We start from the raw sequence: 25,681 nt of genomic DNA, 5'->3' as shown, positions 1-25,681 counted from the left end.
ATTTCTGTATGACTAATATAGGACAAAACTCAGTAAAAATAAACTTTTCAGTGATGATGCTTTCCTCTGCACATTCTATCTATTTGTAATGACATCATCTTCTGATATATTCAAAACAACACTACAATAAAATCAGAAAGAAATTTATCATGATTGTTTTGCAGACGGAGACTACAGAAACATTTTCAGAAGTCGGCTAGAATATGACAAAGGTGCTTCCTCCCCCCCCCCCCCCCCCCCCCCCTCAGGTTACAACAGTGACAAGAATAAATGATGGAAAGCAATCTCATTGATTTTAAGTCACTATTTTGGCATTTCAAACTTAATTACATTTTAGCACTTCACACAAAACTAGAAAATACTCTGTAGTAAAGAGCACTGAATTGTGCACAGAACTATCATTACCTTTAATATCTCGATGGACAATCATATTACTGTGCAAATAGTGAACTCCTTCCAAAATCTGCCGCGTGTATTTACGAGTCACGTTCTCTGTGAGTGCTCCATATGATTTCAGTTGGTCTTTGATGGAACCCTACGGCAGACAAGTATAAAACACTAACATTTCTAGAATCACAAGTGGGCTAATACTAGAGTTGAACTTCAATGAAATTTATGCCTGAAATGTAGACATTTAAAGTTGCAATACTTCTCTAGATCAACTTAAAAGCACAGATATAGTTTTACCTCCACTGAGAAAAATACAAACTTTGACAGAAAAGAGGCTGGACAGAGAAGTTAAGCTATTAACTTTACAACTGTCAAGCAGCTGAACAGTTCCAGTGTGATGTACAGAAAGAGAGAACAGCAGTATTTTCTCTCAAACACCACTCTCAACTTTTTTGACGGTTAAATGGTAATACTCGAGTTGGAAAAAACAGATGCCATTTACCCTGGTTAGTTTATACTCGGGGAAAAAAAAAAAAGGTCAAGAAAAAAACACTACATGCTGGAGGATAGTGCTTTATGTAAAAATTAAGACGTAAGCAAGTCTTGGTTTAAAATAGCATTAAATTAAAAATTCATGGGTTTGTAACTATTTCTGTATAACCTGGCTTTGTCACACAGAGTTACAAACTGCTAAGATTATTTGTGACACTGTCCTCCAAATCTCAGAAAAATTCAAGAAGCCCCCCAAAATAAAGCCCAGAAGTCACCTAAACAAACAAAACACCATCACCACAAAAAAAACCCACACTGCTTTTCTTCTGTGGATTCTTACAGTAAAGTAGAATGCCGTAACTACTCAGAAATACAGAGCCTATGTTTTTAGGTGAGCACATTTGATTTAGCTCTGCTGACCCCACTTGGCAAGAAAATGAAAATCTACAGTTTTCTGACCTTACAATATTTCTTAACAAAATAGTAGAACAGTTCAGCATGTACCTAGGTGCCACACCAAAAACAAGCACCAAGATTATTTTCTGTATGCGCTTATTCCTACAGCCATCTTAGCTACTTTTTGTTTTCCTGAAATAATTGAGGACTTGAGATGGTGACTACACAACAGCACAAGCTGAAGCGCAGCAAAAAGAAACATTCAGGAGTTTACTAATGTTAATATCTTTTCAAAGGCACTGCCAGGCACCTCTTATGCCAAAAATCAAACACAAAGAACTTTTGTACAAACCACTGTAGTTCTGAAAATCCCAAAAAGCAATGGAGAAGATAGGCTGTTGTAAGCACTTCTCAGTAGCCATCTTTGGCCTCTGTTTTTAACTTAGACATTTCTTTAACATCAGTGTACACTTCTGCAAAAGCTGTCTACTTGGGTGCTTGTCACATTGTGTAGAAACGATGAAGTGGATTGGCTCTCTTGCTTACCCCGGGCATATATTCCATAAATATAGACAGTGTTCTTTCTGGTGGATCTCTCAAGAAGCCATAATACTGAACAATTCTTTCATGCAGCAGATTTTTCAGCAACTGAATCTCACATTCAAGTGCATTTACTTCCTAAAAGCAAAAAACAGACAAGATGGACCACACTTGATGTAGTAATAATAATGTTTTGGATTTTTTTTTTAAAGCAGGACAGTATGTACATACTGAAGGGGTATGTAAACTGAGTACCAAAATACTCTTGTAGCTTATATATTTTATAACAAGAAAATATCACTATGAGATTGAAGGAAGTAAAAAAAAAATATGTCTTTTCTGTAAAGTGACTTTGGGATAATTTTGCTGTTATTTCATTGCTTCTCTTATTTTGAAGTTATGTTTGTTTCAGAGCACAGCAGATATCACCACTATGTACAAAAAATACGAATACATATAGTGCTTTCTCTGGAGCTACATGAAATACTGAAAATCTTGCAAACAGGAAGTAAGATATTTTGAAAGACTGCACAGTAAGATGCTGAAAAAATACTAAGCCACGAATTCAAACTTGACTGGATTCCAAATTTCACCAAGAAGTCTTTCATCAAAACTTACTTTTATCCATCAAAGACTATTACTGATACCCTTATACTTCTGAAATTAGAAGGAAAACAGGTATTTTGACACTGAAAGGCACACACTACAAAATGCTACGGCAAGTGCAATGACAAAACTGTTGCTACAGGAGAGATTAAAGTATTTTATATTTAACATTTCCAAAGCATGATCAGTTGTTTTGTTACATTTTGAAAAAGTAGCAACAACAACTACACTAGAACTCTACAGCACAAATGATTCTTGGCTTTTTTCCTTGATCCTACATCACTAGTAGCAGCAACTATAACTGGTAGCCACTCAATTCTGCAATCATGCTTACACCCATTGTTTCCCCGGCCTTGCTCCCCACAGTGCAGAACACAGTCCTAATGCAGGAAAAGTAATAATTCTTTTTTCATCCTGTAAAAAGCAGCAAGTATGGTTTGGGAAAAAAAGAAATGGAAGATTGGTGCTACTTTTAAATAGCTTCTCTCCTCAAGCGTCCAGTATTTAAAGAAGGACAAGTTCAATTTTAGAGAGAGAATAAACTGACAATGAAACTTTTGCTCTTCAGAGAGAAATACAGTGAATAACAGTAGCTAGCCCTGATGTCCAAAATTTAAGAAATGATAAAAAAAAGATAAGAATCTCAAACTGTCTTCATAGCCAAACAAAATATTCTCAGGAATTTATTTTCAGGAACACGTAAATTAGCATACATTTTTCTGTTTATAAATGGAACTTGTTCTAATTCCTATACTAGTATAAATAATTATCTATTTCAGAGCACATTTCATAGTGGATTGTTTAATTTTAGAGACTGAGACAGCACCAAATTAATTTATGTATGTTCACTGCATAAGGATATGTCTGGAAATTAAAAAATGGGATGTAACATTAAAATCAGGTAACCAAATTAATCCTCTGAGGTACTAACAAAACAGGATTCCTAATAAGGACATGAAAACACAACACGTTTTAAAACATCATCCTGTTTAAGGAAAGGAACATCAGTCTGATCTAGAACGCACCACTTCAGCAGAAGCCCTTTACAAACTCTCTTTGGTATCACTTACCTTGCTGGTTTCTGGACTATCAGGATCAAACTGAACTTGTTTAACAGCCAGTTCTCTTCCGGTATCAGCATCATAACACAGATACACTCTGCCAAATGCACCTTGACCCAGCAGTTTACCAAGTCTCCAGTTAGTTGGAGCTCGTGGTGCTGAAAATATAAGTATGTTTTGGTTTTCAAATGAGCTTGTTATTCAGCTGATCGAGAAAAACTGGAATACACAGAAAATAATTTTTTAAAAGACTACGTTTTTCAACAACAAAGACTGTGTGTCCTAAACCTCCCCATATAAGTTACAAAGATCAATAAAACTTCCTGTAAGATGGAAAACATGAGCTACTTAAATTTATTCACAAAATAATTTGTGGTAGAGATAGACATACTTAAAACAACTAGCAACAACTAATCTGAAAAACAGAAAAAGCATGTTAAACAAACTTAGTAACATTTTTTTTAAAAAATCAAGGCATGATTAAAATGTACCAGCTACTGAAGTCATCACAAAGTAAGTATATTTGCTCCTGAAATGCCACCACATATATAAAGTACCACTTAAGGTCTACAATTCATCAGAAAACTTGACCAACATCTGCAGAAATAAATAGTAACTGCAATCTACGTAACCCTTCTCAGATCCTCGAGAGTCTAACAAGTCATCAAAAATACTTTTACTAGTGTTTTGTTATCACAGATGCAAATTCCATGTGAAAATCTACATGAAGGTTGGCACAGTAAGCAATGAAAAAGCTGATGAGCATACAGTCTGGACTTTTTCCTATTAGAGAGATAAAAACATATTATTCAATTGCATGTATTTTGATGACACGCTTAGTTTTGACATGATATACTTGAAAGGTAAGAGAGTTTTACAGTGGAGTTCACAAAATGCCTTAACTTACAACGACTGGGTGGGCTGATGTCCATGACTGACAAGGTAGGATTGTCTATATCACTTCCCCTCCTCCTCATTCGGTTATCTTCATATTCTGGTGTAAAGACGCTGCTTCCGCTACTAGTGCTCAGCGAGTGATCAGTGGGACTGAAACTAACTGGTGATCGGAAGCTGTTCCCCTGAGTCCTTCTGGCTCTTGGAAAAGTTTTACGACCTTCAATGATACACAAAGAATACTGATGTTACACTACAAAAAAATAGTGCTATGCAATGCGTGTATGCAAGTACTTTATGAATTCCACATAATGTAGTTCAAATCTTCTACCACATATGATATGATGTAATGATCATGAAATTTACTGGTTTAACTTTCCACCTAGAAGAAAACAAATGTTCATCACAGATGTAAGTAAGGATGAGACTGAATCAAAAACTGGTTTATGTTTAAGTGACCAAAATTGGGACCAAATTCTAGAGCAGTTCTGAAATGTAATGAGCATGCTTCAGAAACCTGGAAGGCTGTGAGAGGAGAAAGGAAAATGCCCTGCCTCTACCTTTTACTGCTCCATTAAAGTGTAAATACCAAATTTCTGATAAATATGAGAGTAAGATATGTTTACATTCCAGTGGTGCCTAGGTTGGCATCTTCATCCTGTAAACTAATAAGAATTGAATGCAGAAAAAGACCTACGCATGGAATCAACAGGAAGACCACAAAAAAAAAAAAATCACAAACAATGCATAATTCAGAGATGGCTACAGCATTAGAATAAAAAAAAAAAAGGGCACTGATCTTCAAAAAGGTTAATTACAACCAGATGACTAACACAATTAATGTTACTATATTTAGATAACATGAACATTTTTAGGTCCGCATAGCTTGATGAAGTTTCAACCTACAGAACTCAGAAATAGCTGAAGGAGTCTGATTCATTAGGTATTACACTGGAGAAGGAGTTTCCATGGGACTGAAGAAGGCAGATAAAATATCTTTGAAAAAGTAGGCTCAGATTTATATACTAGTCTGGCCAATTTAAATTCCAAGAAAGATATGCAAACAAATTATTAAGCAGTTTTATAAACTACTGAGAAGACAATAAGGTGACAAACCAGGCATAACTGGTTTGTCACATGTAGCTAATCCAATTTCCCCACTTCATCAGGACATTCTCGTAAGCTAACTAGTGAAGTGTTGCATAGACCAACTTACTATGTAGAGTATGTCCAAGACAGACTCAGAGCAGTTATCAGTGTTTTCTCATCAAAGTGGAGGGTAACTTAAGTGGACAGCCACAGCAGTTTACCTTCAGTCCACTTCCATACACTATTTTAACCAATGATGTATATACGATGGAACATAATACACTGAAATATTGCAGATGACATCAAGTTAAGTGTGGCTGGAAGTCCGCTTAAAGATAAAAATCAAAATTCACAATGATATTAGTAAGCTGGAGATGATTCAGAAATCAACAAGATTAAATTCAGTAAGCAAGTACAACATACATACTTAAAGAGAAATTAAATGCAGAAACCACAAAGTGTAAAGTAATTGCTTGGCTAAAACTCATGTAGAAAAGGATATAGGAACTATAACAGACCACAGACTGAAGAGCAGTCAGTATGGTGACTATGAAAAAAAGTAAAGTATGGAATATATTAACATGACTGTTATATACTGAGTTATGGTTATATCCTATGTTATACATGAAGTGGCCATGAGAAAAGCCTCAGCTGGAGTACTCTATTGAGTTTTGGCCACTACAACAATGGAGAAGAGACCAGAGAGAAGAAAAAAAAAAAAAAAAAAAAAAGAGGCTTGTAAAAACGTCTAAGGTAAGGCTTAAGGCTTGAAAGCAGGAAACTAAGGAGAGAAAACAGATGTGTGTGTGAAGTAGTGTTATATATGGGCAGTGACCAATTTTTCACTGCTTTAAAATGGAGTAACTACTTACTAGTTTCATTTGCAGGAAATATTATTTAGAAGATAGAGAAAGGTAAGTTATAAGATAAGCTATCTTCGAAGTTAGTTACGTAAAGAAAATTAGTATCTCTTCTCTTAAAGTCAATTTAGAGTCTACTTAAAAGTGAGTGTGACAGACCTTTGCCTCTTTAATCTTGCCTTAGAGCAAGGGACTGGACCAAAGCTGCCTGGCAGTCCTTCAATTTGGTATTTCTGTGATTTTTGTAACAGAATTCCATTTATTGCTGTGCTCATTCCATACTGCAAATGAAACCATGTGTTTTTTGAAGAACTTCCTTTTTAAGAATTCTCAACTAGTGCTTGACACACCCTCAAGTCAGACAATCCTTCAGCTGCTCCTCTTTCCTTCCTTTGGAAATTTAACGTGTTAAATTTGCATCAATGTTATCACTCTCCAAATCAGTTTTGTGGCCACATCAGCAGGTGCTGTCTTGCATTCCCAACAACTGATTTCACCAGCTAATTGTTAATTCTCGATTTAAATCACTGCTCTTCAATTTTATTTACTCTTTTAATCTGAGAAACCGTTAATAGGAACTCCACCATATTTGGTGGTTTTTTTAAGCAAAACAAGAAATGACAAACTAACTGACATACCTACTTTGGATAGAAAAGGGTCATAAAGGTCAAAAACTTACACTCGATGACTCGTGCATGGCCAAAGATAGAGAACATTTTCATAGCTGTGCATATGAGTCATGAATTCTGTAATCCATGACTTTACCAGAGATAAGACTGCTCAGCAGCTCGATCAATCATTAGAAGTTTAGCAAGTGAGTGTGGGGAAAGAAGTTAAGCTTTCATTTTTTTTCCAATATTTTCATTCATTAAGATTTTACAATCTAAATTTTCTTCCTCACTTTTTAAGAAGAGAAAAACAGATTAATAAAGTACAACTCTTGCAGTATTCACACTTACCGTCATTGTAGTCTTGTTGATGATATGAAATATGGTATCTTCGGGGATAAGTCCCTCCCTTTCCAAATTTCTCAAATATTGGGATATCATACTCTACTAGAAAATAAAAAGATACGGTTTTAAATTTAAAACGTGACAAAAGCATATTAAATTAATCAGTTTGGTATTATAAACTTAAGCATGGGGGAACACACCAGAGGATATGCTTCAAGTTGAAGAATCAGAGCAAAAAAAAGATTATAGAACAAAAGCCACAAATCTAACAAATGACAAGAACTAAAAGGACATTCAGCCAAAGTTCCAAAGGATCAAGAATTCAATAGCTCAAGTGGTTTGTAATCTCTTGCTTAAAAGAATGTCAGAGGACAGCAGCACGCCTAATTACTCCAGTTTTAAAGAGGAATCCCGGGAAATTACAGTCCACCGTGAAAACTGGCGGAAAATATTACAAAAAATGAAATTTAAAGATGCATAAATATGAAAAATGAGTGAATGAATCAACACAGCTTGAATTACTAAAACACATTCAACAGGTCCTCTTTTAAAAATTACTAAAGGAGAAAAGTATCGATGCATAAATAATCGGTTAGAAGATAAGTACTTAAGATGGGAGTAAATGGTCAACAGTTCCACAGGAATCTGGGCTACAAGTCATGCAGTTTAATTATGCATGAATTCTCTGGACCGAACAATGAATAGTGAGGTGACAAAATCATTTGGAGAATAAAACCAACAGAAGAATTACAGAAAGCCCTTCAGAGTCTACGTGACTGGATGTTAAAATGGCAGATGAAATTCAATGTAAACTAGTGTAAAGGATTGTGATAGAGAGTTCCAATAAAGCAGCAGCTGAACTCTCTGTACTGGCTAAGAAGAAAATTAAATGCTGTAAATCATTAAGATATACTGAACAAAGTTTTGGTGTACTCCATTTCAAAGGATTAGTAAAACTGGAAAATATTTAGAAGTACAGAAATGATCAAAGATACAAAATTACTTCTCCATAAGGAATGTAGGCCTCTACACACTAGGAAAGTAATAACTCAAAAGGAGACATAAAGACATCTATTAAAAAAAAAAAACAAAACAAAACACAAAGGGCATACTTCTTCATAAAACACAGGAAGGTGAACAACTTGCCACAACATACTGTTGATACTGAAAAAGTTTATACAAATTGAAACAGGGACTGGAAAAATTTGTGGAAGGGAAAAAAATATATGTGTCAAATCACAGAAGAGCACCTTGCATTTGCAGAACCCTTAAGCTATACATGACCAGGAATATATTCTGAGGAAGGACTCCTACACACTCCTCTACAGAAGCCTGGTACTGGTTGTGGCAGGAGGAAAGACTAGGCCAGATGGACATTTTTTTCCTGACTCTATATACTATTCTGGTTTTGTTACACATCAAATTATGAGAATAAATATTCAATATCATATTAATGATTGCTGTCTATCCCATTGTTAAAATACCAGAGCATCCCACAGGAAAAAAAAAGAAAAAATATTGCAAGATCATCTTATTAGAAAAGTATCCGTAATAAACACAAGTAAACTAGATTAGGATTACCAAAGGCAAACTAATTTCTGTCACTTCCAACTTTTTTGGTATTTCTCTCTGCCACCTAAATGCTTCTTATACATAGTTTTAGTTTTATTTTCATTTAAAAGTTGTGCAATCTGTTAAGCACTCTATAATCCTTAAAAGAAAAACCACACCATCACACAGTTATCCGGATAAAGCTTCATAAACAAAATAAAAAGAAGCCTTAAAGTACATAATAGACCGAAAACCACAAAAAAATGCATATTCACTGGAAGCTAATTACTGTTCAACACGAAAATTCTGTAGCAAGACATGTCCATGAGAGACCTCAAAGCACTTTCAGTGTTACCCATTGCACTTTGTATACTGAACTAAGCACAACAATTTGGATTCAAGCCAGAGTATAGTATGAAAACAACATTAGTGGTGATGATTAATTTATAGGCAGAGCACACAGTTCTCCTTCATCCTTTCACTTTGTAGTGCTTTTAATTACAGAAGTCACGAGCACTTAAAATTGATCCTCATTTCACATAGGAGAAAATGAAGGCTACACGTACTGGTTTTGGCTGGGATAGAGTTAATTTTCTTCATAGTAGCTTGTATGGTGCTATGTTTCGGATTTGTGACCAAAACAGTGTTGATAACATAGGTATGTTTTAGTTATTACTGAACAGTGTTTACACAGCATCAAGGCTTTTTTTTTTTTTGTTTCTCACACCACCCCACCAGCGAGTAGGCTGGGGGTGCACAAGAAGTTGGGAAGGGACACAGCTGAGACGGCTGACCCCAACTGACCAAAGGAATATCCCATACCATATGAGGCTGTGCTCAGCAATAAAAGCTGGGAGAAAGGAGTAGGAAGGGGCGACCGGTCACTAGCGGTGTTCCCCAAGGCTCAGTTCTGGGGCCGGTGCTGTTCAATATCTTTATAGATGATCTAGACGTAGGGATTGAGTGCACCCTCAGTAAATTTGCAGATGACACCAAGCTGGGTGGGAGTGTCGATCTGCTGGAGGGTAGGAAGGCCCTACAGAGGGATCTGGACAGGTTAGATAGATGGGCTGAGACCAACAGCATGAGGTTCAACAAGAACAAGTGCCGGGTCTTACACTTCAGCCACAACAACCCCACGCAGCACTACAGGCTGGGGGAAGAGTGGTTAGAAAATGGCCTGGCGGAAAGAGACCTGGGGGTGCTGATCGACAGCCGGCTAAACATGAGCCAGCAGTGTGCCCAGGTGGCCAAGAAGGCCAATGGCATCCTGGCCTCTATTAAGAATAGTGTAGCCAGCCGGTCTAGGGAAGTGATCGTCCCTCCGTACTCGGCACTGGTGAGGCCACAGCTTGAATACTGTGTTCAGTTCTGGGCCCCGCACTTCAAGAAAGATGTTGAGGTGCTGGAGCGAGTCCAGAGGAGGGTGACCAAGCTGGTGAAGGGTCTGGAGGGTCTGACCTACAAGGAACGGCTGAGGGAGCTGGGGTTGTTTAGCCTGGAGAAAAGGAGGCTCAGAGGTGACCTTATTGCAGTCTACACCTACCTGAAGGGAGGTTGTAGTGAAGTGGGAGTCGGCCTCTTCTCCCAGGCAACTAGCAACAGGACAAGAGGACATAGCCTCAAGCTTTGCCAGGGGAGGTTCAGGTTGGACATTAGGAAGAATTTTTTCACAGAAAGGGTCATTAGACATTGGAACGGGCTGCCCAGGAAGGTGGTGGAGTCACCATCTCTGGATGTGTTTAAGAAAAGACTAGACATAGCACTTAGTGCCATGGTCTAGTTGACATGGTGGTGTCAGGGCAATGGTTGGACTCGAGAATCCCAGAGGTCTCTTCCAACCTGATTGATTCTGTGATTCTGTGATGTTTGGAGTTACGGCATTTGTCTTCCCAGGTAACTGTTAGGTGTGACGAAGTTCTGCTGTCCTAGAAATGGCTAAACACCTGCCTGCTGATGGGAAGTAGTGAATGAATTCCTTGTTTTGCTTTGCTTGCACATGCAGCTTTACCTATTAAACTGTCTTTATCTCAACTCATGAGTTTTCTCACTTTTACCTTTCTATCTCCCCCATCCTACTGTCGGGGAGTGAGCGAGCAGCTGTGTGGTACTTAGCTGCCTATTGGGGTTAAACCACAAGACTCCAAAATTAAATAAATTAACCGACGTTATGTGCCAACTTAGAGACGGACGTTACAGTCCAGTTTAACAAACTGTTGTGTGCCTCTATCCACCGCATAATTTGTTCTTTTCAGAGAAGCAGATACGTTATAGTACGCACACTAGCAGTGGTGTTACACACAATAATCTAGAAGAAAACATTTGGAAGATCTTATTTTTCATTATATCTTTTAACATGTGCATTTGGATTGGATTTTCTTGCTCTGTTTTCTCATACCATGTTGAGTTTGTGTAATATATTACCTCTCAATGTGAGATTCCCTTCTAAGCCCTATTATTTGCAAGAGGAAGAATTTTGGAAAGCTTGTATGGCCACTGATTTTGCCTACCTGAGAATTCCTGATGATTATCTGGATAGCTCTGTGCTCTTGGCATCCGAGATTTGGGATAGTTGTCTCTGGAAGTGTAAAAACATACAGCATTTAAAAATTGCTGTCAATCTAGTACTTAAACATTTAATCTTAATGTCTCACAATTCTTTATGACTGATGAAAATTTACTGGTATACAAGTTGCTGCACCTGTTATGTGGAACCTAATTTTGAAAATCAAATCTAATAGGTATGAATAATAATCCAAGATCAGTAACAATGGAAAAGCTTGCTTATTGAGCTTAATGCAGTAAGAAAGCAACAGGCTGTGTTAATGCGCAATGATATCAGTAAAAACATGAATTATCACAAGTAAAGCCGCAAAGGAGGACTGTTATGTTTAACACCTTTATGGCTAAACACAAAAGTTTATAGACTGGCAAAATCTCTTACATCTACAAAAACTCTTGAGGAAATATAAGCAAAGAAATGCAGAACCTTTTAAGGTCTCAAAATATTTCCTCTTCTCCCCATGAAAATCATAGGATTAAGAGAGTAATTTTATTGAGTTACAGAATGATGACGAATTTTTTGGTTCTTATATGATCACATGGTTTCTTACCTACACTTGGTATATAACTCCCAGCCACCAAAAGGAATGGATGGGATTGCCAGTCAGAGCAACCAATTACAGCGTATTTCCATAAACATACAAAACAATGTCCTCCTTTTTCTGGTAAGAATTTCTCTAATGTGTAACAGAAGCTAAATTGAAAAATGAAGTAAATAAAAAACAACCAAAAGAAGTTTTGAAGAAACAACATGAGTCAAATTAAGACTGCTTTGCTTCCCCCTCTTCCACTCACCCCTACCCAACAAAAACCTAGAATTTGGCATTTGGTAGAATTTCTATCCTATGTAGCTACACTAAACACTCTGTGTATAACCTATCACACTCCAATCACAAAATACTTTTCACGTCTATTGTTTTCTTGCTTGTGAAATGGAGACTTATTATTTAACTCAAAAATTTGTTATACCAAATGTATTTGTGTCCTCAAATCACATATTCTCAAATGAAATAGTACTATGGAATACTATAGCTCTGATTAATCACCACAGGCAATGATATCCAACTTTTTCCCTTCCTACCAATTAACTAAAATATTTAATTCGCAGTATTATTTGTATAGCAGTTCCAAATAAATGAGTAGTCAATCTGCGCAACGTAAGAGCCAAGGTTATTTGCCTGACTAACCATAAGCCAAACAGGAGTATGTACTGTTTGGCTTACCTGGTGGCTGAGAAACTGTGGACAGTGACAGTCTCAAAACACACCAACCTCCTGACAGGTCGATCAAACCAAATCTCCAGACCCACCACAGTACACACTGCCTTTTGCTAACTGACAGGTTTAAAAAAGGAAAAATAAGTAGAAAGTCTGCAATGGGAACAAGGGGAGAGGAACGGAGAGTAATTACAAAGAAAAGAGGGGAACTGTCTGTTGAAGTCTTTAAATGAGTCTACCCTCTTTCTTGAATTGGGTACCCTCAACCTTGGAAAAGGGAAGCTTACTTCATACAGCAGTACTAAATGTAAATTTGATGGGGCTGCTCACTGCCAGGGAATATACTTCACATATATGTAAGACTAGCAAAATTTAGTAAAAATTTTCAGTACGTTTTTGTACGATATGAAGTCTAAATTTTTGTGTTTCAAACACAAATCGTAAAAAAAAAAGCTATTTCTATTTTCCATGCATTGGAAAGCAATTAAGTTTCAATAAGCTTTTATAAGTGTTTATAACTTACAAAGGAATTTCTGGAAGAAACTCAGCAATAGCTGTCGCTCTGGAGTTACATATTACGAGTGATACATTATGCTATCTAATAAAGACAAATAATCAATGTAAGTAATCCTTACCCATCTAAAGGGCTGTCAAGTGAGGGACAGCTTCCTGAGCCAGAGTTTTCAGGACTGCTTAAAGACAATGGATCCAGCATCTAATAAATAACAAGCAGAGAAAGACCAACGAGTTCAATTTTTTTGTTTCTGCTTTGAAATGCCTAATAAAAAACAAAACCAAACCAGAAATATTAATTACTACAGAAAAAGTTAGCTGCCATAGTTGAACCTGGATTACATTCTTTTTCCTGAAACGATTCTGTCATTTTTCTCACATCTAACTAGATTATAGTTAAGGTATTTAATCCTGCATCATGCTTTGTACCTAACAAGTTGTATTGCTACATTCTTCACATATACACCATTGTCTCTTAACATTATATCAATATCTGCATGAGTAGCTTAACAGAACAACAAAAATAATGCCTCTAAAGCACACAAAGCTGAGAGAGTTTAAAAAAAAGTGTCGGTTTTGTTGTCATCAAAGAAAAAAATCTCAAATATAACACAGATCATGATGAATGCAATTTACATAATCTCTGTAGTGGTTTAAATTTGGCCAACCAGAAGTCACAGAAAACAGCTAAAACCAAATACTGTAAAAAGCTTTTAAACATTTATCTCTAGTTCAGTCTCCAACAGAGTTACACAGAATTTTAAATAGAACTGAAGAGAAAATGGGAGAAAGAGGGAGAATGCATAACATTTATAAACCCTCTCCCTTTTCACCCAACCCAAAATCCTGTTTCAAATAAAATAAACTTTCATGTGAAACTGGAGTTTACAAAAATACCAGAGACTTTTTTTTTTTTTCCCCCTAAAACCCTTCTGACAACCTAGTAATTGATGCTCACAAGCTGTGCGAAATCTGCCAGGTATCAGTTTCAAGAACACATAAAACTGACTGTCTAGGCCAGATGTATTACACAGTGAAAATAATAATGAACACTTTCTGTTTCTCTAATTCTAATCCAGAGAAAAAGAAAAGGATTGATAATAAAGAGCATCCTCTCGATTACCAGCTATTTCTATTGGCTGACATTTGTTTTGTTTATCTTGCACTACCACCCTTAAAGTCCTAAGTTTAATGACAGGCAAACATCACTCCCTTCTCTTTTACAGTAATCTGAAATGTTTTACAGATTTATTTTTCAGAAGTGGTGGACACAGAATCTAAATTTTGAATTATGGAATGTGACAATTTTACCAGCTTGCCTCTCAAAAACAGAGTAGAAAGCTCATCTGTTCTCTTAAAATGAGCTCCTTCCTAAAACGAACTTTGTTTTGGTATATTATATAACATTTATTATTTTCTATGAATTGGACACCAGTCTTTTGCTGTAAATTAAGCAGTTGCCTCTCCAATTTTTGTGGTCTGTGCCAAGCACCAATCAAGGACTTAAAGAAAGTGTCCAGAAAGTGAGTTTGTTCTCTGCAAACTCAGACACTTCAGTGAACTCTGTATAGGGGAGGACAACATTTACCATAGGTTTAACAATTATATTTCCTCTTTTCTCATGCTGAACAGTGGGTCCTGAAAAGGAAAAAAGTCCATCTGCTGCCAGATTAATTACCTTTATAACTTAATGCAGGCTGTGACAGATGTAGGCAGCACGGTTAACACTTGCCAAGGTGATGTGGCAACTTAGGGGGAAGGAAGCAAACAGAGGTGGTGAGTTCCCAACACCTCAATCTGGCCCTCGAGGATGCTTAGGTTGAACTAACCTGGCTTCCTATGAAAGTAAATTTCCTGTATTTAAACTTTGCTGAGAGTTTACACAGCAAATGCGTACATGACAGGTTACATGTTTCTTGAATACTCTGGAAAATGAAAGGACATCCTGGGCCTCAGCTCATCTGTCTGTTCCACCAGTCAGTGACCAAAAATGACTTTGCCCAGGCCAAAAGTAATCATCTCACTGAATGAATCCAGGCCTGGGCTGGATCTGACCACATGGCTATGTTAATGAATAGCACCCTGGTCTGGAAATTAGGAGATGTAGCCTCTATTCTCAGCTCAGTCATTAAAATTGTGCAACAAATTGCACAATCTCTTTGCCTCTATTTTTATTCTATCATCTGTCTCTCATTTAGTCAGCTCATAAAAACCGCTGCCTCTTGCCATTTGTGAATACAGTGCCAATGCCAACAAGAACTTGAAGTGATTCGGGTACGCAGCACTATTTTTTTTTCCCTCCTTAAAAATATATCTTTCTCCATTGCCAATTCTGTGAGCCATTACATTCTTCCATCTTTTCCTGCTGTTTTTAAGGACAATTTTGATATCCAGAGTGCAGGATTTTTATTCATGTTAAGTGTGCTGATATCCCCACCAAAAATGCAGCTAAATAAGCAGAACAAAATAGCATACATTTGTGATCCTCACACAAAAATATGACCGTGGAAAGTATTTCAGAGCTTACTTATACCAGGTCCATTGCCATCCCCTTGCCCCTACTCCAACACAGTATCACAACTGAGTCCAGGTAATTCCGACAGATCCAAACTCTTGTTTAAAACCTCCTTCAATTACCTGGGAAAATTGTAAAACTGGTCTTGCTTACATATCCTTCTCATGAAAATAAAGGGGTTTATGCTTTCTAATGTACACATCTCTTGCTGTAATTTGTATCTATCACTACCTCACTCAACTATCATGGAAATTAAGAATATTATCTTTTGCCTTGTAGTAACATATTTAAATAATTGAAGAGACCTACAGAGAAAAAACAGGTTCTACAAGACTAAACAACCACAATTATTTCAACCTTCTCTCATGGATGATGTTTTCCAGGGTTGTCATTTTTTTAGCTGTTGTTCCTAACAAATCCATACCCTTCTTCAACAGCAGTATTTCATAAATCCACCTAACACACACTTTAATTTTCATAGATCAGACACATACCTGATCCATACTTTCTGGAATGAATTCACCCTCACTGTTGATACTGGTGAAGGACCCATTTCGGGCCACCTGATGCAGCTCGTCTGGAATGTATCCTGGGGGAGGTGAACTCCTATCACGAGTATTAGAACCTTTCGAAAGAAAAGGGCTTGTCAGAGTCTCTTCACTAACCCAGAATCCAGGGGCTTTAGTCAAATGCTTCATGGGCACTGAGCCTGCCTGGATCACTTCTTGCTTCATAAATTTCCCAAATGCCTAGGCAATACAAAACTTAATGTACAGCATTTAAAATCTGTAATCCAGGAATTATGAAAAATTTGGGACAGGGTTGCCTCAATGGCATTAAAAAGAATTTTTATTATATAGCAACAGAAATATAATTTGCCTGCACATCTAGCTGGGTAAATTTCTTCTTTTGAAACAAAATAAAAATCCAAACCCTTCCACCCATGTCAACTAAACCTTTCCAACTCTTGAGAATTTCAGTTTTTCTTTGTCTGAAAGAACATGAATACCTCTATTCATAATAAAAGCATAATAAATTGCCTGAAAAATTATTCATTAAACTCTCTAGTTTCATAATTAAATTTGGAAGTTAACATCACATCAACTTTAAAACACGAATAAGCAAAAAGCTTATATTAATGTCAAAATAAGTATCTTAAATGTTCACACATTAAGATTAAAAAAATGTGGGAGTCCTCAATTGAGCAAGGAAACGCTTTGCCATATCAACAAACAGATTTTCCAGTAACTCATTCCTGAATCTGAAAATAAAGGGGAGTATTAACATCAGCTTTTTAGGATACCCACCAGTTACCTTAAATGATTCTACACAGATGTATTTACTTGTGATTTTTTTGGTTAATTTTTTGTATTATATGTATTTAAACGACCTTTGACGTGAAATTCAAAATCCACTCCCCCAAGTGCAAACTCTACTATAGAGTCATTTATGAGAAAGAGAAATTCAAACCGTCTGTGTTGAGAGCAAGATCTTCATGAAGAGAATATTACAAAAGAAGAGTTTTTACAATTAAAGATATTGAAATATGTAGCTTACCTATTACAGACAGTCGCCTTTTTCTGTCTGTCACACCAAACACTGTATTATCTAAATCTTCCAGTGAGGGCAAGGGTTCCACATTATTTACACTGGGTGACTGAAAATGCATACATATTGCAAACTGCAGTTATTACTTTATACTCCTGACAATGAAAATACTTCACTAACTTTTAAAGGCTTTGTGCAGCACGTTCATTTTTTCAAGGAGTCAAAAAGAAACTTGCTAATTTATATCAAAATTCATCTATTTTAGTAGCTCACTCTTAATATTTAAAAATAATTTTCAATATGTACTAGTATACAAATCCTGTCAATATCATGACTGTGATGTGTTAGATAATACTAAAATAACTCAGTATTTAGCCTATAGTCCACTGCTACTGTTTGCTACAACAAACATTTAACTTGCCACAAAGGAGTGTCACCAACATATGACAAAGAAAAACGTCATCTTTAAGAAAAGACACAAATTATACTTCAATATGAAAACTGAGGAAAAAGACATTTAGTATGTCAACTCATACCTGTGTATTTCCATGTATTACAAGCAATATCTTGAGACTCTTCATATGAACACTACGGTCAAGCAGTTCAACAGCTTTGTCCAGGTCATCCTGTGTGGTTAATGGAATTACAAGCTGCAAAAAGGGGTGGGGGAAATAAAAATTAAAAAAAGATGTCTTAAACAGGACACAAGAGAAATGAGGAAGTCAAGTGCAGAGAAACAAATAACCTGATGCTACCTTTCCTTTCATTCCAAACAACTTGAAAATAAAATTTATTAAATGATGCCTCAAGTTAGCACCAAAATGGCTGAAGTTCAACATTAACTCTTCCTTTAGATGCCTTCAATAGGTACAGCATGGTGGAAGAAGTCTTCACAATGAAGGAGCAACTATTTTACATATGTACAACTTAATATCCTACAAGTTTCAAGAGAAACATGTGCAACAGTGTCAATGTGTTTGCCATCACCTAAATTAATGCAAGTCTATAAGACAAATAAAAATAATCCCTATTTTATAGAGCATAAAGCACATTTTGGTATCTCACAAAATTACAGCTACATTTGCTTGAAGTTGCATCACTAAGAATTTCTCCATTGAAAGCCAGAATTTGTTAAGGAAGTGTATCAGGCATGATGTAATCCACATGGAACAACTGTAGCCCTCACTAGAATCTTACCTGGATCTAATTAATTAGAATTAACTCAGCATACATGCATCTTTAGAACAGAAAGTGTTATGCCATTAAAGTGCAATTGAGATCTGAGTTCTATAACGATTAAAATTGGGCTTATGTTTCAGGAGTGTAAATTACAACTTCTGCTTGTAAAAAAGGAACAGCATAATATAGATTTTTAAAAATTTGTTCTAATTATGAACAGTCTCAGTCAGTGATGGTCAAATGCATCAGCTGAAATACAGTACTTCTATACAAAAAGAAATGGGAATGAGGGAGTAAGGTCTTGATAACAAATGAGCGTACTCTTCATTTGAAGTTGCAGCTTTAATGCTAATGACAGGTTATTACCGTCACATTTCTGAATGGTGATGGGATGATTTGCCAACTAGTGCAAAAGTTGACAAGCAGAAAACCTGCTCAAATGCCTAAAAATCTATCAGAGGAAGGAGCTGAGGCTAAAGCATCATGAATGGTCACTTCTTCTGACCTTCCTAATCTCCAAAAGCCTTCTGTAGGAATTCTTCATTTTGAGGATCAATTTCACACAAGTGCCTGGTAAGGTAGCGAGTAACCAACAAACAATAATTACAGGCATTTTCTTCTGCAAAAATGCAGATTAGATACAGCAATTATGCTGTACATAACCAAGCACACGAATAATCCTCCCATGCACTTCGCTGACTCAGGGCAAAAACCAGAAGTAACTCTTAAGAATGAATCCTGCATCTGTAAATGTATTTCCTATTAATAATTCTATCTCTATTTCTAAAGGAAAGCTGGAAGTAATATTGATCAGGCATAAGTGGCTTGACTGTACTAGTACTGTTTCCAAGAAATCTTTGTTGGATAAACAAGCCACTTTAAAAGCAGCAACAGTTAAGCCTAGTTGTCCAATTTAAATATTACTAAATGCAGCATTCTAGCTATCACCTAAAAAGATTAAATCCTTAAAGAAAAAAAAGTGTACAAGAAAGGATAAATGTTACTTCAAATTCACAAACACAACAAAGCTCAAAGAGGTAAAGACTTCGTCAAAGTCACGCAACAGGACTGCGGCAGAGCAGGAAGACAATTTACCCATTCCCAATCAAGCAGGAGACATAATTCATTAACATGAGACTCTCCTCCTAGAACACTTCATGCAACTCCTGCCTATCCTAATTTAGGCAAGACTTGCATATTTGAGAACACACATATTAGAAATCTGGGTTTTTGTCATGGTAGTAAGTTTTGTCACAGGAGTGGTTCTCACTGCTTACAAAAGCAAATTTCAGCCTTAAAATAATCAATATTGAAGTCACTGAGAATTTAGAAGACACAGAATATTACCTCATTATTGCTGTAATGTAAATCCATAGTCTGTCCAAAAGCAACTTTAGCTTTAGCTGCAAGATCTTCAAGTTTAACAGGCCTTGGTAATTGCAGGATCCTAAAACACAATTTAAGTTATAAAGAATTTTTGTCCCTTACTTACGAAAATCTGGTAACTCATTACTTAAGAACAATCTTAGAACTAAATTTATTACTAAAACGGCCATAATAGGCTATGTTTTATTCACTGTCCTCCATATTCTGAGTCATTAGAAAAAGAGAAAAAAGCAGTTAAAAAGTTATAAGGGATAATCACGCATAAAATTAGATCTATTTTATTTGCTTGCATATTTGCTTCTTTCTTAACTTAACGCTTTGCATGCCTCCATTCCAGAGGCAAATTCTTCGAAACTTCTAAAATTTTCTCCTTCAGAAAACTAAGACAATGGAGTACCATAGGCTGACAAGCATAAGCATCAGAAAGGAATTACTCCTACAGTCCCCATTTTTCGGCAATCCAAAAGACTATCCTATCTGAGGAAGGTAACTAAATGTCGCCATCTTTACCATAACAAATTACGTGCTCGAACTGCTGAGTTTGAGCACACCTGAAGCACTGACTGTGCTTCAGGTGTGCTCCTGTAGAATGGTGCAGTTGTAGGTCAACAACTCAGATTTTCTTTTAACTCAACCTCTCATCCAACCAAATAGCCCAAAATGCCTGTAACTGACCATTTACTATAGAAAACTATTGTATTACTTGAGACATAACACCATTAAACAAAAAAAGTTTTTAGAAGTGACTAAGCTAGGGAGGTACATTCAAATCAGATTCAAAAAAGAGTGAGCACTCAAATTTTGTGAAGCAGAAAAATTAGCAAAGGGTAACTGTTCCTTTTATCACTGTTTCATTTGGTACACTGATTAGGGAACAATATTTCTTACTAAAATGAGGGTACAAGCCAGGCCACTTCCAATTAAAAATTAATTTGAAAAAATAAAATCTTAAAAAATACCCAACACCAACTCTCACTGTAGTTAACAATTTGTTTAGCAAGCCCGGAACTCTGCCCATCACACGGCACGCTCCTTGGTACAGAGTGCCACATTCACTACCGAAAGAAACTCTGGAATCACTTCTCTTTTCCACTTCCCTTTTTAAAAACTAGTGAGAAAACCATTGTGTAACTTATTTTTCTTGCATAATTTCATTATTTTATCTTTAGATCTACATGCTCAGGCAAACAAAAGTATTATAGCTCATGCTGAGCAATGAGCTTGGGCTGCCCAGTACCCCTAGGCAAGCAGGCTCAAATTACTTGGGACAGTCCAAAACAGAGCTAGGCCCATCAGCATAAAATCTTGGGAAAGGTATCTTTCCACACACTTACTTCATGCTTGTATTGATATCGAATTGATTAACTTAGTCCACTGTGAAACTGAATTAAGATAAACTGCAAAAATGCACTGTCTGTGCAGATTGGCAGTGAATATAATAGTTCTCTCAAATTCATGCTTCCGCTTGTTTCACAAGAAATTGCCAAGTAGAAAAGCCCTCAGTTTTCAAGGCTTTTGAAAAGACTTACTTCCTCCAAATTACTTAGAGCACTCAACCATTACTGATGCATTGTTACACGTGATGTTCAGAAAAGTAACAGAAAGAAGCTGAAGAATATTGATACCTAGGAAACTTACTACTATTTTACTACCCCGTGTAAAGAGAGGGCACACACTGTAATCAGCATGGATACACACTGATTTATTGCACATCACACTAAGGGCTGCCCACAAGTAGCATAGGTTTCATTCTGAAGCAATCTTTACTTAAGGAATTTACCATTTCTACTGACAAATAGCGTGACCAGGATATTATTTCCTTTTCAATTAAGTATTTTCAAAGATCTTATTCTATAACCATTTCTCTGTAGGTACAGTGAAGGTTTATGCTTTCAGAAAGAGACAGACAAAATGAGCTATACACAAACCAGTTCTGCATGGAATTGTAGATTGACTTCTGAAAAGCTTTTGAGCAGCTATCAGGGCAGACATATATAGAGACAGATGTTTGTATACTTTAAGCATGTATATCGTTCACCTCTCACACACACAATGAAAACAAGTTTTAACTGATTATTCAAAATTATCAATGAAAACAATCTAATTATAAAGTCTAACAAATTTTCCTATTACAGTTCTTAGATTGGTTGCTCCAAAGTACAATCCAATATTGAGCTTTAAGATCTAGGCTTCTTCCTCTGGGTGTTACAGTAACAACGTATTATCATGCATGTATTACGCACATGATGCAGCAAAAAAATCATTTGCTGGTCTACTCACATTTGAGATCTATGCTAATGATCTAAGTAATTGTTCTAGGCTACAAACATCTATCTGAAGGGTAAACAAATGAAGGATATTACATGGGATGTAGCTACAGTAAGATAATTCTGCATTTACGTATACTTAGAGCCCATATTTTAAACAGATTAATTCTCTTTAGTGTTCATACCAAAACTGAATTTAAGCTCAAACCACATACACTCAGATATCTGAAAACACTTTGAACAGTTTATTTGAAACTTTATGACAGGAAGCCCAACAAAATCCTATAAATAATAAAAGACAAGACCATTTCCTGTCTTCCCACCTTACCTTTTTTCACCTCGATGTTCAAATTTGACTCTAACATCATTCTGTAAGAAAAGAGATAAAGGAACCACTATTAGTTTGTTACTACCTCCTTTAATGAAGGCCATGAAATCCCATTCAATAATCCTACAGCAGAAGCAAAATCCTTAAACTGTCCTTTCTGATATACCAAGCATTTTAATAAGCTACTTCAGCTGAGGTATCTGATAGAGGCTTAAAGTGTGTAAAAAATACAAAAAATTATTCTGAAGTACAACAAATGCTTCTGTAAGTAAACACATTATTTTCTATCAATATATTTTAATATTATAACAGATTCATGACTTCAGATTCAGCGTGGAACTGATTACCAAAGAATTCTCCATCACGAACAGGCAGGTAGACTTAGCTACCATAACAGGTTTTTATGTACACTTCAGAGCTGAGTGTTCCAGGCTTAAGAAACATATCTTGTTTCATAAGCATTACCATAGAAACCCACACATGTAATTAAGCCAGCATTCACGCAATCAGTTTCCCAATAACAAAGATACCTGGACATATCTGCAGTTACATGGAAACAAAATTATTATTTTGCAAAACAATTTTAAGAATCGAATTGTATTAGCAACTGTTGCAGGAAAAAATAATGTATTCAACCACAGAGATTGTAGTCAAAAAACAATGTTGTATCTTCCAAAAGAATTACTTGATTCACAAGTGATTACTTTCAAAATTCACAAATTTAAACAGAATGACAAAAATGTATTTCACCCTCACCACTACCACATTTAAAATCAGCAATGGCTCAACTATTTTTCTTCTAACTTTCTAAGCATGTATTATAGTCAAATTATTTTGGATCGTATATGCACATTACTTCAATGTCTAAAGTCATAGCTCAGAAGTGAGTTATATGACACCAGCAAAGCACTGTTGTGTTATATACTGAACTCTTACAGCTTTTAAAGCACAGCATGAAAAAGATGTAGCCATCAATTTTTGACAGTTTAAGAGCCAAATATGTTCAAATACCTCTATCATTAATAGGTTAAAAGAAGACTGCACAAAATAAAAGTTTCATGAAATATTGGACTGCCGATTAAGGATCCAATCAAATAAACATACAGTTAATTCAATACGATTATTACAACGATTTGGGTAAAAATTCACATCATCTCCTCTCCTAATCGCTCCATATAGTAGTTCAAACCTATCAACTAATTTCTTACTACTTCTCCATCTGTGTTCAGTATCTGCAGAAAAAAAATAGAGCTGAAAAGAACTAACATTTCTAGCATATGAATAATCAAAAAATCCAGGGCAAAGATGCAGTAAAGGAGCTTAAGTACATTTCTGCTGCTGTACTGACATTCTTTAGTATGACATAGCTGACAACTGGGCAATCTAGCACACCTATAAAATTCATTCTAAAGAAGCATTCCAAATAAGAGATGCTGGCACACCTAGATATTTTAAAATAGTCTAGTACCAATCAAATAATGATAATAATAAATCTACAGAGAGTATCAAAACACCCCTATAATCTTCAATTTATCAGGATCAGAGTCATTTAAGCATACGCTATGATCTGGTCTGAAATGCCACCATTTGATTTTGCTGCTAATTTAAGAACATGAACAAAGAAAATGGCAGCACATGTAGGAGACTAATAGCTCATTCTGGTACGCTCACTGGTCTGGCAAGAAAAATAATTATAGAAGTCACAGCAGGACATTCCGTGTTCAATAGGTTAGTGAGGATATTAAAGATTACCTGTTTTTTAGGCGAAGATGACTTTGGTTTTCCTGTTTCTTGCTGAGGCAATACAGGACGACTGGCCTTATGAAGCACAGCCAAATCCTGCATGATTGAATTCAAAGCTTGCTGCTCATCTGCTCAGAGAAAAAGACCAGATAAGAGAAGTGTAAATGACTGTTACATTTGAAGTGCATTACTGTCTTATTTCACATTTAAGCAGGCATTATTCTAAAATCTAACAGTCCATATTACACTTCAATACATAACTGCCAAATTAAAAAAAAATTACTGCCATGTTGCAAACGTTTTTATTTTATCTATCATTAACAGTGCTTAAGGAAATAAACAGCTTAATCAATAAATACACTTAAATGGCAGGTTTAAAAAACTGAAGCCATAATATATTGACAACTCTACAGAACTGCAGGCTGTATTAATAAAAGGAGGGCAGGAAAAGAAAAATGTTTATCTACTTTGTTTCAAATAATGTCCATGGATGAGATGTTAACTAAAAATCATACTTCTTCCCCACCCCTCCCAATCTGTAAAATAAAGAAATAGAAAAGTAAGTACTTTTGAATCATTTTTCCTCTGTCCTGAACAGGTACGGTCATGCACATAGGAAGCATACACAACCTCCACTGTTGGAGCATCTGCTGACAGCCCAGAGTAATTTAAAAGAGAAAAAGCAAAAACAAGAACAAAAACTGGAAAAAAAAAACCAACACAAAAAACAACAAACCAAAACAAAACCACACAGAACTTTTCCAGGAGTGCAAACATAGGGTTTTTTAGGGCTTACAGGAGTAATTCACAAGGAGAAACAGAAGCACTGAACCCAGGGGACAATTTAGGGGCAGGAGTGCTACGCAGCTTACATTTCAAGTTCACATGAAATCCTAAATCCTAATGATCTGCTGCAGCTGTGATGGCCTGAGGTCATGCTAGACAAGGTTTGTCCTGGAACTGGGATGCTCCTTTAGACAGCAAAGCACTTAGGAGCTCAAAAGCCTGTACATCCATCACTAAGGGAAATTTATTTGTCACTAATATTTTGTATTAATTGCTTGCCACAGCAACAGTACTATACTCAACTTGCATCTAGAACATTGGATAACAAAATTTATCTACAAAGGTGTTGATTCTCTGCCTTCACAGTGGATGTGTTTGTTGAAGAACTCATTGCTAAGTGTTGTGATTTACTAAGAAGAGTATTTCTCAAACACAGACCCAAGAAAATCTCAGCATTAAAATCAGCAAGCAAGCATTCCAGGTATTCAGCAATGGCTAGAATTCCTTCACATTCTATTCAAATATAACCAAATATATTTGTCATATCAGGAAACTGTGGGATTTCAGTGTTCTAATTTAACAGATTCCTGACAGATCAGAAAGCTGCTCTGAAAATGAGTAACTTTGATCATCACTCATGCTGTCATTATTCATGGCTCTACTAAGATATGCAAATCCATAAAAGCAAGTTTTACCAGCAATATTTAATGGCAGAACTGAAGGCATTCTTGTAGCTCAGTTATTCCTTTCTCACACTTCAAAACTTGCCACAATTAAAAACGTTAAACTATTTTATTGTGTTATA

The 25,681-nt window shown here is 36.1% G+C and overlaps 1 protein-coding gene across 3 annotated transcripts in view; it reads right to left on the bottom strand.

The window, feature by feature from the left end:
• MAP3K2 (mitogen-activated protein kinase kinase kinase 2) overlaps positions 1–25,681 on the bottom strand; it is a 51,608-nt gene that overhangs the window by 4,267 nt on the left and 21,660 nt on the right. For 2 of the 3 annotated variants that reach the window (XM_068407459.1, XM_068407461.1), the window contains exons 3-15: positions 24,100–24,218; positions 22,348–22,388; positions 19,714–19,813; positions 17,724–17,837; positions 17,197–17,296; positions 16,134–16,264; positions 13,247–13,326; positions 11,343–11,410; positions 7,288–7,383; positions 4,393–4,599; positions 3,495–3,643; positions 1,825–1,956; positions 406–535 (exon numbers count right to left, since the gene is read on the bottom strand). In XM_068407459.1, coding sequence (XP_068263560.1) covers positions 406–535; positions 1,825–1,956; positions 3,495–3,643; positions 4,393–4,599; positions 7,288–7,383; positions 11,343–11,410; positions 13,247–13,326; positions 16,134–16,264; positions 17,197–17,296; positions 17,724–17,837; positions 19,714–19,813; positions 22,348–22,388; positions 24,100–24,218 — 1,467 coding nt within the window. The remainder of the gene's footprint in view (positions 1–405; positions 536–1,824; positions 1,957–3,494; positions 3,644–4,392; positions 4,600–7,287; positions 7,384–11,342; positions 11,411–13,246; positions 13,327–16,133; positions 16,265–17,196; positions 17,297–17,723; positions 17,838–19,713; positions 19,814–22,347; positions 22,389–24,099; positions 24,219–25,681) is intronic. The other variant, XM_068407462.1, reaches the window with a different exon arrangement.

The sequence above is a fragment of the Nyctibius grandis genome, chromosome 9 (assembly GCF_013368605.1).
Source record: "Nyctibius grandis isolate bNycGra1 chromosome 9, bNycGra1.pri, whole genome shotgun sequence".
Classification (NCBI taxonomy): domain Eukaryota; kingdom Metazoa; phylum Chordata; class Aves; order Nyctibiiformes; family Nyctibiidae; genus Nyctibius; species Nyctibius grandis.
This window is presented reverse-complemented; position numbering and strand designations above follow the sequence as displayed.